The sequence below is a fragment of the Cololabis saira genome, chromosome 13, assembly GCF_033807715.1.
Source record: "Cololabis saira isolate AMF1-May2022 chromosome 13, fColSai1.1, whole genome shotgun sequence".
NCBI classification, from domain to species: Eukaryota; Metazoa; Chordata; class Actinopteri; order Beloniformes; family Belonidae; genus Cololabis; species Cololabis saira.
In genome coordinates, this window is record NC_084599.1 from 4,384,932 (window position 1) to 4,398,600 (window position 13,669).

The 13,669-nt window shown below is 42.7% G+C and overlaps 1 protein-coding gene across 1 annotated transcript in view; it reads right to left on the bottom strand.

Moving 5' to 3' along the window:
• Window positions 1-13,669, bottom strand: part of LOC133457979 (receptor-type tyrosine-protein phosphatase F-like) — a 191,313-nt gene that overhangs the window by 126,643 nt on the left and 51,001 nt on the right. The window contains exons 5-6 of the mRNA XM_061737398.1: window positions 9,774-9,962; window positions 2,567-2,584 (exon numbers count right to left, since the gene is read on the bottom strand). Coding sequence (XP_061593382.1) covers window positions 2,567-2,584; window positions 9,774-9,962 — 207 coding nt within the window. The remainder of the gene's footprint in view (window positions 1-2,566; window positions 2,585-9,773; window positions 9,963-13,669) is intronic.

The window sequence follows — 13,669 nt, forward strand, 5'->3', positions numbered from 1 at the left end:
CAGGTCCAGAACAGAACCAAGCCTTCTCAGACAGCTCTCCTTATTTCCTCTGGTCCATGTCCAGTGTGGTGGACACCATGATATCAATAGCAGAGCGACCACTTTTAACCCTTTAAACAGACTCAATGAAGATTGAAAACACCTGAGATGTTGATTACAGGACAAACTTCAGTTTAACGTGTTACTCTGGATTATAGTATATTATTATTCTGTTGAACCACAATTCAAAAGTAATGTCTGATGTTTATTAGTCAGTCTCCAGTAAACGTTTGTCATTGTCAAATTATTCAGTAACCACGTGGTTTTCTGTCTTTGATGGAAAATCCCACGTCGTGCGGCAAAACTAAGTACTTTGCACTATTTCAATAGTTTGTTAATTTGCAGTTTGATAAAGTTGTGTCCCTGTGTGAGTTATCAGTTTTTCTCTTGGTTGTGGAGGAACTTCGGTCTATTTTTCTTGAAAACAATGCTACAGGTCACTTACGGTCCCACCATGGCATTTCAATTGGGTTGACGTTTGGACCATGACTGGACGGTTCAAACGCCTCAATTCTTTCATTTCTCAGTTATTTTGATGTATATTTGCTGGTCTGCTTCTAATCAGCGCCGCATTGGACGTCACATGGATCCACATGTCCAGGAAATGGCCCTGGAGCTTTCGCTGTGGTACAAATGTTCAAGGTCATCGTAATAACTCCAACATGCCCAGATCCTGTGGCCCAGAATCCAGCTCAAATGATTTCCTTTTATTATTGTGCTATGATGTAGATATGAGGGGTTTTGTTGAAATGCTGCATTTCTATTTGGATCTTAAAACCAAACAACTTCACTTTGGGCCTGCGAACATTGATCCAGAAGTCTTGTGCGTTGTTCGGATGTAGTTTTATCAAAATGTTTGATCAGCCATCTACCTGGGCTGTCAGGTACTTTAAACTTTAATATGCCTTGCAACGCCGCTCTTTTCTTCATTTCATCTTTCTGGGACAGTCTGACCTGGTACACACAAGTATCCACTCCTGGGAAGACCGACAACGGCCTTGAATGGTTTCCACTTATTAACTATCTTTTTCAATGTATAACGCTGATCCTCCAATGATTTTGGAATGGTTTCATATGGTTTGTATTAATATGAGCAGTAATATGAAACGGTTTTACAAACCAAGCAACAAATGATGGATTAATAGTTTTTATCTGTCCTCTTGGTATTGCGTTGACACAGATGGTTGCTCCAGATGTGCAAACTGAATGAAACATCTGCTTTAACAGAAACGTTCATGCCTGCGGCTGATCAATTCATCAAGTGATGATTATTAGCAGCACTTGGTTACAATTTAGAAATCTTAAATCCTATGGAGGATTACCGAGTATTACCCACTTACTATTGGACTAAAATTACCTGTTTTGCTCAAACTAGCTGGGTAGTCTAAGCCTTAGACTCTAAGGCCACGTTTACACAGAGCCGGGTATTTACAAAAACGCATATTTCCCCCTCTACGTTTTGAAAAATACCATAATTTACAGGAACCTGCATAAATATCTGTTAAGGTGCTATGAGCAGCCAAACCTACAGGGGGCAGTGTAACGAGAAGATAAAGTCATGCTAGCCAATCAGAATCCTGGAAAAAAACATCAACAAATGACACGAGTAACTTCCAGTTACTTCCAAGATGAACCAGAGTCTTTGGTTTGGAGTGACAGAGAAGTGGAGTTACTTTTAAGTGTGACTTTAGAATATAAAACAAGTAAAATACAAGAAAATATTGACGGTGGCCAAACAAATTGTAAACACAGGTCGCACACATGACGCTGGTGACGTTTCTGTTGCATAATGTGACGTTCTGAAGACTAAATATCAGTTTCCCTCAGTTTACAAGCAAACGAAGACGGATTTGCAAATCTCCACCTTGGCCGGAGTTTTCAGAAATGACTATGAGCTTCGTTTTCATGTAAATGAACGGCCAAAAGCATGAAAACACCACCGTTTTTTGCTACATGTAAACGGGGCCTAAACCGTACAGGACACCGCCCTTGAAGACGGCTTATACACCGTACAGAGAAGGAAAAAGAAAACCAAAAGGGTTTGGGTTCATTGAATTCTGAGAGAAAATAGGACTTATTAATATCTTTAACTTCAAATCTGGCCTGTGTGTTTGCCATCTTTCATGTGAATATCCACCTGTTTTTCCTCTCGTCCTGGCATTGTTCTCGTGTGCGTTGCTGTTTACGCTGCACCATGAAAACCACATGTGGAGTAAAACAGGTTCTGGGGAACTTTCAGTAACATGATTGTGTTTTATCCTCCTATTTATGGCTCACTGCTTTTTATAGATCGGTTAAATGATTTATGTTTATTAATTTATGTGACACCAGGATTCCCTTTTTACAGCATTTGTCCCTCTAGGAAGTGTGTATCCTTCCCTCGTTTTCATCTCTTCCAAAACCACACACACCTTTTAGAAAAGCGATGAAGGCAGAGAGGTGGAATGAGTGAGGAATGGAAATGAGGACGGACTGAGGCGGAGGGAGCGGATGAGGATGGGTGGAGGTCTGCACCCGGCATTCTTACCTCTTATCGGTGTACCACCTGAGAGGTAATTTGAATGCAAATAAGATTAAAGATAAACCATTAGTATCATGAGAAGAGAAAGAGTAGAAACAGAGACAGAAAGAACAGAGAAGAAAAGCAGCATCTGCACCTGTTGATGCTTCCCCCATGACTGCAATAGTTTGATTGAAAATACACAACTTCAACAACTGGCAGAGGACATGTCTGCTTTTGGAGCTTTTTCGATTTTAGTATTTTTATCATGTCATCATATCACTCATCACCGGGGGGAGGAAAGCTCTGACTTTTAAATTGTAGAGAAAATAAGATATTTAACAACAGGTTATGCCCAGATTTTATTATGCTTTTAAAGTAGTCCTTTTCTTGCAAATGTGCACACGTTTACGCCTTCTTGGGGTTATTTTAGCCCTGATAAAATAGGCCAGGGCGGGGGCGGGGCGCTACACTTTGTTCTGTTTCCTTTTATACCGTCTTTGTGTTTGCAATAGAGGAAATGATCATGACCTCACCGATGCGACTTCACAGCGGGTTACGCCCCGAGTGTCAGAAAGACTGAGTGTCAGAAAGACTGAGTGTCAGAAAGACTGAGCGGCAGAAAGACTGAGTGTCAGAAAGACTGAGTGGCAGCGTAAACTTTCAGTTTGAGCACTCAAAAATCTAAAATAGGAAAAAGCTGTTGTGTGATCGACTGTACTCATAGAATTAGCAAGAAATCAGAGTTATCGTTTTACATACTGCTGAAAAATAAGCTTAAGAGAGACAAATGGATCGCTGCAATTCACAGGAACAACTGGATTCCAGACACCGAAACGTGGATTTGTGGTTCCCATTTTGTATCAGGTAATGTTGGATTTTTGGGTAGCTAACGTTAAACGGTCAAATCATAAAGTTCGGTCTCCTCATCACTTTAATTTCTACAACAAATCCTGCCTTGAAGTCGGACCAAGTGTCAAGACTTTTGTAAGCCTTCAAGCTTTGCTTCGTGTATTTCCCCGGCGTAGAAACTGGATTCATGTCCAAATATTAATGTCCATGGACCACTGGTTCTTGGTAACTGTACCAAATATTAATGTCCATGGACCACTGGTTCTTGGTAACTGTACCAAATATTAATGTCCATGGACCACTGGTTCTTGGTAACTATACCAAATATTAATGTCCATGGACCACTGGTTCTTGGTAACTGTACCAAATATTAATGTCCATGGACCACTGGTTCTTGGTAACTGTACCAAATATTAATGTCCATGGACCACTGGTTCTTGGTAACTGTACCAAATATTAATGTCCATGGACCACTGGTTCTTGGTAACTGTACCAAATATTAATGTCCATGGACCACTGGTTCTTGGTAACTGTACCAAATATTAATGTCCATGGACCACTGGTTCTTGGTAACTGTACCAAATTAAATGTCCATGGACCACTGGTTCTTGGTAACTGTACCAAATATTAATGTCCATGGACCACTGGTTCTTGGTAACTGTACCAAATATTAATGTCCATGGACCACTGGTTCTTGGTAACTGTACCAAATATTAATGTCCATGGACCACTGGTTCTTGGTAACTGTACCAAATATTAATATCCATTGACCACTGGTTCTTGGGGTAACTGTACCAAATATTAATATCCATTGACCACTGGTTCTTGGTAACTGTACCAAATATTAATGTCCATGGACCACTGGTTCTTGGTAACTGTACCAAATATTAATGTCCATGGACCACTGGTTCTTGGTAACTGTACCAAATATTAATGTCCATTGACCACTGGTTCTTGGGGTAACTGTACCAAATATTAATGTCCATGGACCACTGGTTCTTGGTAACTGTACCAAATATTAATGTCCATGGACCACTGGTTCTTGGTAACTGTACCAAATATTAATGTCGAGAAGAACCAGCGACCACTGGTTCTTGGGGTAACTGTACGGGTCACTGTCAAGTCCAACTGCCTTTAATTTAAGCTGATATTCGACTGTTATTCCACCACTAGTTGCATCTGTTTTTACCACTCAGTGTGAGTAAGGGGGCTGGTCCAGTGGGGAAGTGACATCAATGCAGACCCTCTATTCAAGTTTCAAAATTCAAACAAAAAAGACAGCTTATTGTTTTAAAAAAATTAGGCAATAGGATAAAGAAAAATTCTTTGGGAATCAATGCTGCTGATTTTTGCCGATGAATGAGATGTTGAACAAACACATCTTACATATCAAAGCTACAGAGTGCGGGATATTTCCCAGCTGGAGTTAAAGGTTTTGATGCTACAATAAAAGAACAGGGGGTTAAATACTACGTAAAGAAAGATATGCACACAAAAAAGACCCTTACATGAACTGGAAGTGGATGCATGACTGTCTTTATGACTGGGGTCAGGTGAGGACACTTTATGGATATAACGGGTTGAATTCAGACAACATTTTTCATTTCAGCTTTAACCAAAGTGACCCGATGAAACTTTGGTTGAACTAAAATATATAAGTGGTTTATTCAGATTGGTATTTCTGCTCTTTTTAATTAAGTGACTGGGCAACCCCGAATATCAGTGATGAGTTTTAACAAAAAAAAAAGAAAAGTGAAAGCTTTAATTAATTGTTTAATCATCGTACTTCAATTCTATTGAAGAAAAGACCTTATCAGTCCCCGTGGGGAAATTCTTTACTCACTAATTATGTGCACTGACGTCCCTGCTCTGATTTGGTTGGGGCGGTGCACCGGTCTGGACCGGTTAGTGCAGCAGATGGTGGACAGAGCTGTGGTTACTATGCAGATAACAACCATCTGGATAATAAACCAGCAGCTCTGGCGGGAACACTGGTTTCAGAGAGACAAGGGGGGGGCACTGGAAGCTGTGTGGCCGCCTGGGGGGGTCCATTAAGGCGCATCAGCAGCTTCCAGGGGACGAGACTGGACAAAAACAAGAGCGACCATGACTTCCCCCCACAGCTGCCTGACAGCAACATCTGTGTGAAAAAGGTACGACCTCTTTCAATTCTGAGCTCTTGTGTATTAGGATAGAACCAGTGACGCTTTTCCACTAGAACCTACTCAGCCCGACTCCACTCAGTTTGGTTCTTTTCCACCAGGGGTCTAACGTGCAGAGTGGATACTTTTCTGTAACTATTCTGCTGAGGTTCTAAGCTGCTGAGTCGGCTGTATCTGACATCATCACACTACAGGCCACCGATTGGTCGGGGGGTTGGAGTCAGACGTCTGAGTCAGGAGGAGGAAATCAGAGAAAGAGACTCTGACGGATTCTGGTTCATTTTATTCAACCAGCAACGGCAGCAAAAGTCTGTTTCATGATCCAACTCTGAGGTGCAGATGTTCATAAACCTGGTGCTGAGGAGAGAATTAAAAAGATCTAGACGGAGATAAGGAACGACCAGATCTACCAGGAGCTCTGTCTCTTCATAGCTGCTCACGGCTCCAGAGGACTTTTCAGCAGCTCAGAGACAAACTACATTTTTAAAAAAGCGTTGCCACTACGTTGAATCTTCTCTCTCTCTCATTTTTTAACTTGATATCAAACACAAGCCACAGCCCCAGCAGCACATCTATCATCTCCTCCAGGTTCTACATCTTTAGTGTTGTTGTCTTCTTCCTTTAGATACACAATCAAATACGTCCCAGCAGCTTCACTCCAACCTCCTACTGTTACTGATCTGGTTATTGAAAAGAAACGAGGGCGAGTGGAGTCGGGCTGAGTAGGTACTAGTGGAAAAGCGCCACAAGAGTTACAATGTTCTGGTCCTCACCAGGTCCTGGAGCCTTGCTCTCTCTGACATTAGCGTACGTCTTCTGGGTCATCTACCCCCGGGAAGACTGACATCTGCCTTGAATGTTAAATTAATCACTACGTTTCCATGCAGTCAAAACCCTTTTCTAACTGGAATATTGGCAATAACCCGGTTACGCACGGCCATGTAAACACCAATAATCCCTTTGAATAACCGGAATTTGTTCATATTCCGGTTTTTAAAAACCAGAAAATGACCCCTGGGTTACTCCTTTTAAAACTGAATATTTGGTCATGTAAACACCAAACGGAATATCCCCATCCAAAGGAACATGAATTTGTTTTCTGCACATGCTCTGTTCACAAGGAATCCTGGTCTTTTGAGTCCAGGAAGTTCTTATAAACACGGAGAAACCAAGACCAGGAGGAGACTAATCCCTTCATAAATGTAATGAAGGATATGAACATTTCTGCATTTGTAGACGGTAGAAAGTACCGGGATAGAAGATTTACAAGAAGGTGAGGGAAAAGTTGTGCGAAGCAGCATTTGTACCAGACCAGATCAAGCACAGCTGGAAGACGCTGGAAAAGGAAAACTACAGGACCGAGAAACAAAACCACTTCTACTGGGATGTTCATTATCTGCCGTGCTGCTGTTATTGTTGTAGTTTTTGGACTTGGATACAGGAAGAAGAAGCAGAAATGATGGGAATTGCGTCGTGATGTTCTCCGTGCGTCGCTGGTTTGATCCAGATATCCCACATGATTAATCACCATGTAAACAGGGATAACCCTGTTAGCTCACGCATGGAAACAGATTATTCCCAATGTTTCAGTAACCGGAATATTGACCTTAACCCCAATTTTGACTGCATGTAAACATAGTCATTGTTCTCATGTGGACTGATGGACTCAGATAGTTTGTGTCTTATAGCCTTTCCCAGGTGCTTGCGCAGCAACAGGTGCTTCTAAGAGATCATTCCTGCTGTCTTTCCTCCCTGATGTTGGTAAGTCCTGTCTGAATGCTCCAGAGCAGCAGCTGCTCCAACATCTGCTGGTGTTGAGGGCTACACCTCCTGAGGGCTCCACCATTACTGTAGCAACACCTGGCTGCATCCTACCAGCTCAAGTGGGAGGGAGGTGTTTAGTAATCCCCACTCAGGCTCACATTATCAACCCCTCTGGTGTGGAGGAAAGGAAAGATAAAGCTGGGAGGGTCTGGACTCGCTACACTCTGTTTTTTTTTTCTTTTTTTTTCTCTGTTACCGGTAGTTGTTTTCTGAGATCCGTCTTCTGTTTGTTTTTTTACTTGATTTTTCTGTCATATTTACGTTTGTCTTCCTTCTTGTTTTGCATGTGTGTTTACTTTGCTGTTTACTAAGCTTAGGCTTCAGCCTACACCTTTTGGTTGGTTTATTCCTTACTTCTTTTTTTACTTCTTTTTTATTATTATTTCTTTCCTACGAAAGGAAATGAAATGCAATGGATTGTATCAATGGAAACTGATCGACCAAATAAACTACTACTACTACTACTACTACTACTCTGGAAGACGAGAGAAGCGCTACGAATCTGTCGCTTCCACACTGACCGCGTGAAGGTGGATTTACTCAAACTTTAGTTTCAGACTTTAGCAAGCGTCCACACGTGTTCATCGCTGACTAAGTTGATCAGAAGCAGTAAGGGTTTGTTGTCGGAGTTTTCTTCCTTGCTGATTTTGAACTTTGCTTTTATTTTCGCTAAATAAATCACCACGTTTGTAATTACCTTGCTTATCTACGGAAGAGTATTAGGGCCAGGCAGGAGAAAAATAAAAATAATATTTTAGAGGAGGAAGATTTTTTTTCACTATTCACTTCGAGAAAAAAGTCGAAATGTCAAAAAAAAAGTCGAAATGTCGAGAAAAAAGTCGAAATGTCGAGATTAATGTTGAAATACAATTTCGAGAAAAAAGTTGAAATGATGAGAAAAAAGTCAAAATTTTTACTTTATTCTTGAAATTGTATTTTTTTTGACACTTTTTCTTCACTTCACTTTTTCTCAAAGTGCACAATAAAAAAAAATCTTCCCCTCTCAAATATTGTTTCTCCTGCATGAGCCTAATACTCTTCTGTACTTATCTGAGCTCATTTCCCTCCCTTTCAGACCTGGGCAGGACCAGTGCGTTTGGTTTTTTCACGTCTTGTTACTGAATTAAAAAGAGGAAGACACCTTTTTCTTTTTCACACTTCAGCTGGGAGTCAGGATTTCATCACAAATTCACGGGTAAATTGTGAAAATTAATATGCCTTTATTATATTTTCACAACGTCTGGCTTGGAAGGATTTTTTTCTTTCTGTCGTGTTCATCCAACGTTTTGAGCGTGTTGTTCACCACTTCAATCCAACTCTTTCACTTTGTTTCTGATCAGAACCAATGAAAGCATCCGAACCTGCAGATGATCCGATTGGCAGTTAAACAGCTGGATTACCCAGTTCATGAAACTAGAACAAAACCAAACAGATGTGCCTTCATTGATCAGGGTCATTGATCAGGAGTGGTTAACCCTTTAACCCTGGTACTGTCTTTGGGTCAAAATGACCTCATTCTCCTGTTCCTTCTTTCCTCCTGCTCTCTCCTTCCTTCCTCTTTTCTCCCTTCCATCCTTACTTCTTTTCTCCCTTCCTTCCTTCCTTCCTTCCTTCCTTCCTTCCTTCCTTCCTTCCTTCCTTCCTTCCTTCCTTCCTTCCTTCCTTCCTTCCTTCCTTCCTTCCTTCCTGCCTTCCTTCCTTCCTTCTTTCCTTCCTTCTTTTTTCCCTTCCTTCCTTCTTTCCTCCTGCTCTCTCCTTCCTTTCTTCCTTTCTTCCTTCCTTACTTCCTACCTTCCTTCCTTCCTTCCTTCCTTCCTTCCTTCCTTCCTTCCTTCCTTGCTTCTATACTCCCTTCTTTCCTTCCTTCTTTAATCCCTTCTTTCCTTCCTTCTTTTCTCCCTTCCTTTCTCCCTTCTTTTTTCCCTTCCTTCCTTCTTTCCTCCTGCTCTCTCCTTCCTTCCTTCCTTCTTTACTCCCTTCTTTCCTTCCTCTTTTCTCCCTTCCTTCCTTCTTTCCTTGTTTTCTCCCTTCCTTCCTTCCTTCCTTCCTTCCTTCCTTCCTTCCTTCCTTCCTTCCTTCCTTCCTTCCTTCCTTCCTTCCTTCCTTCCTTCCTTCCTTCCTTCCTTCCTTCCTTCCTTCTTCCCTTCCTCCTTCCTTGACCCAACGACAGCACAAGGGTTACCAGTTGTTATTGGTGGGTTCAGCCCATCCTGCTGGAGATGTTTCGCTCCAGGAAAGTTGAAGCACTTTTGTGTTCTGCAAACTTCAAGAGTTGTAGTAAATAATGGACCCATTACAGTGAGACCTGTGGTGTTTCCATCTTGTTGTCCAGCTCCTGCAGTTCAGGCTCAGTTTTTTCATATCCTCTGTGAGAATAAACTGCTCTGCAGACTTGCCTGAGCGCAGTTGCTTGATCCGCCCGGTGCTGCTGTCGATGTCCACGGGCAGGAAGTCTTTGAACCAGTGGATCTCTGGGTCGGGGTGTCCGCTGGCCGCACACAGCATCGTAGCGGTCCGCGTCCTCTCCACGACCTTCAGCTGGGGCCCCATGTCGATGTTGGGGAAACCGTGGGGTATCTGGTCCTCTGCATCAAGAGACAGAGACCAAACAACAGACGTTTGCAGTGTTTATCAACCTGGAACCAAGATGTGGACTCCAGCTCTGATCTGAGTAAGGCTAAGTTTATTTGTACAGCACAATTCAACACAAGGTCATTCAAAGTGCTTTACATCATCATTAAAAGCGGCAAGACACAATTAAACAGTAAATAACAAATAAAATGATAAGAAAAGAGGTAAAATAATAAAAAGCACCAGTTGTTAAAAAGTAAGGGCAGTAGATCCAGCAGGTACATCTCATTCTTACAATGGCAAGAATTACGTTTCTATACGGTCAAAACGTACAAAGACCGGGTCAAATACAGTATTACAAAAGTAATCTATGCCAATTTGTACGGTGAATCAAAATCAATTTGACAATTCTACATCACAATGCCTGCATTCAGGGGTTATCCATAACTTTGCGCAGTTTTCAAAAATCATAAGTATTTAATTTAAGAGTATGCTTAAATAACAAATAAGATTAAAGCTGCAAGCAGCGATGAACGGGCCCTCGCACTCACTTATGTCAAACCATTCAAAAGTTATGGCAGGACTATCAAATATCGCTTTTTGGCGTCTATCATCGCCACGGTAACGCTTTTGACTGAGAAAAGTAATGCGTATCGTTGCAGGATGGAGACTTACATTTTGATGTATAACAAACGCACGTTACGGTTGGGAGCTGCATTAATGGCCGAAGAAATGGCATAAATTGCGTCAAAACTACATGATTAATTCAAAATGGCCCTCCTGTTGGGTTTCGGCCATGGCGCCAAGAGACTTTTCTTTAAGTTGTGACATGATACAGGTGTGTGCCAATTTACGTGCATGTACGTCAAACCGTATTGTGGGGCTTGAGGCACAAAGTTTTCTAGGGGGCGCTGTTGAGCCATTAGGCCGCTCCATTAATACAAACCATGAAATATCACATTTCTCGCCAGGCCTGGCTTGTGTGCAAAATTTGGTGACTTTTGGGGCACGTTTAGGGGGGCAAAAAGGGCCTCGTTCGTCGGGGGAAAAAAAAAAAAAAAACGAAAAAAATTCCTACAGATACAGTAGGGCCTTCCCACTGTAAGTGCTCGTGCCCTAATGATAAGAAAAGAGGTAAAATAATAAACCAATAAGACTACTGCCAAGCCTGCGGATGCCTGGCTCTGACAAGCATCTCTGCCAGAAGGAGCTGCACCAATCACAAGAGCCCGCTCCGATTTTTCCGCGATCAAAATGCGTAGCTTGGCATAAAGTGATGCCAAGCTGTGATATCACATTTATTAACCGGATTTGATGTGACGGTTCATTGTTTTGATGTGATTTTGATAGGAGTTGATTCAGGAGCCAGTGATCAATATAAAACCAGTGAACAGTGAACATCATATCACAGGATACAACCGTGTATCAGAAATAAAGAGTATCTGTTCGTTCTGTCAATCCATCGCTTCTAACAGTCCATATACATCTGAGACCTGAGACCAGCTGACGGAGCCTGGAGGAGGAGTAATGTCCCAGGCTTGTCTGATGGAGGACTGAAGCTGCCCTCCATGATGCTCCTAACCCTAGCCCTAACCCTCCATGATGCTCCTAACCCTAACCCTTCATGATGCTCCTAACCCTAACCCTAACCCTCCATGATGCTCCTAACCCTAACCCTAACCCTCCATGATGCTCCTAACCCTAACCCTAACCCTTCATGATGCGCCTAACCCTAACCATCCATGATGCTCCTAACCCTAACCCTTCATGATGCTCCTAACCCTAACCCTAACCCTTCATGATGCTCCTAACCCTAACCCTAACCCTTCATGATGCTCCTAACCCTCAATGATGCTCCTAACCCTAACCATCCATGATGCTCCTAACCCTAACCCTAACCCTCCATGATGCTCCTAACCCTAACCCTAACCCTTCATGATGCTCCTAACCCTAACCCTCCATGATGCTCCTAACCCTAACCCTAACCCTCACCCTAACCTTAACCTAGCCCTCACCCCAAAACCTAACCTTAACCCGAACCCTAACCCTAACCCGAACCCTAACCCTAACCCTAACCCTAGCATCTTGCCCTCCCCTCCGGCTTCACGGCCTGCACTGACGCCGGGCCCCCGCCGGCACCGGGACCTCCTGCAGCACCGGATTCCCACCAGCACCGCGACGACACCCAACAGCGGCCCGCACTGGCACCGCGACTCCCTCTAACACCGAAACCCCGCCCACCTCGCGGCCCCCGCCGACGCCGGAGCTCGAACGGACACCGCCGCTCCACCCAGCACTCTCCAGGACACCTCAGAACGACCACGGGCCTTAAAAACAACCACCAATAAATATTTTTCTCCCATCCTTCTCCACTTTTCAATTCCAGCCAGAAAACACGAACGCCGGAGACAGACAGAACCCCACCACAGCTGAAAAACAACAGAAGAGGACAACGGTTCTTCAGGGAAATCTGAGCTGACCGATAACCTAACGGTGCCAACCGTCGGTCAGTGATGAATCAGATTTCCAGTAAGTACGCAGCCTCCCATGTCCCGACTTTTAGGGCAGCACTGTGGGAAGGTTACCCTGGATTAATAGGGTATTCAATGCTTTCCAGTCTTCTAGAGGCCTATCCTCATGCACCAACATACACCATATAGCTTCCACACGACCAGATCTGAGCCTGAAACAAGACCAACCGGATTCGACTCAAACACCACCTGTTTCTACCCACCAGTCCTCCACTCTGGACTGACCATTAAATAAAACTTAACTCCACTTAATTAACCAGAAGAGCTCTTCATAGAATATCTCAAACCTCCTTCTAAAACAAACTAGAAAATTTAAAATAAAAAATACAAAACAACAAGGAAATTAATCAAACAGAATAAAACGGAACAATTCCTCAAAAAAATAATACATCCCAACAAACCAAAATATTGAAAACAAAAAATACGAAAAATATAAGCAATATAATAATTAATCTAAAGAAAGCCAACCGAAACAATTTTTAAAATAAATATCCCCAAATAATATATCCCAAATACATAAGAACAAGACCCTTCTACCTAAAAAGACTATTTGGGCACTGGACAAACCTTGGGATTTGATCAACCCACGGGGGCCACCAACGAGGAGGACGTCTGGTATTTAAGCGGCCGAAACGTCTGTTGATACGTTGGCATACCACTGAAGAAAAGTCCAGAAATTTCTATTAGGTACCATTATTACTATCTCACCAAGGCCCCCAGGAGGGATAATAATTAAGGTTACCCTAAACTAGGAATTAATACACACAAAACCGACCTCCAAACAAACAGGGTCATCCTCTCAATAAATTCAGATCTACTTTAAAACCCTAAACACCCTTTCTTAAATCTTAAATCTTTTTAATTATCTTAAATAAAATTAAGAACTTCCGATTTACTTTAAAAGCGCCAATACATGCACCTGACAGATCCCAGCCACAAGGGGTCCCCATGCCTAACTTACATTCACCGACACATTTCAACGAGACGTCATATCTCGGCTACACGCACCTGAAACATCCCAGCCACAAGGGGTCTCTAAGCCTCGGTTACATTCATCTGACACAGTACAGGGAGTCAGCATACCTCACCCACAAACACCCTAACCAGGACCCCAAATCCTAATTTTAACCCCAAACCTAAACTTAACCTGAACCTAACCCCAAATTCTAACCTTAACCCGGACCCCAAAA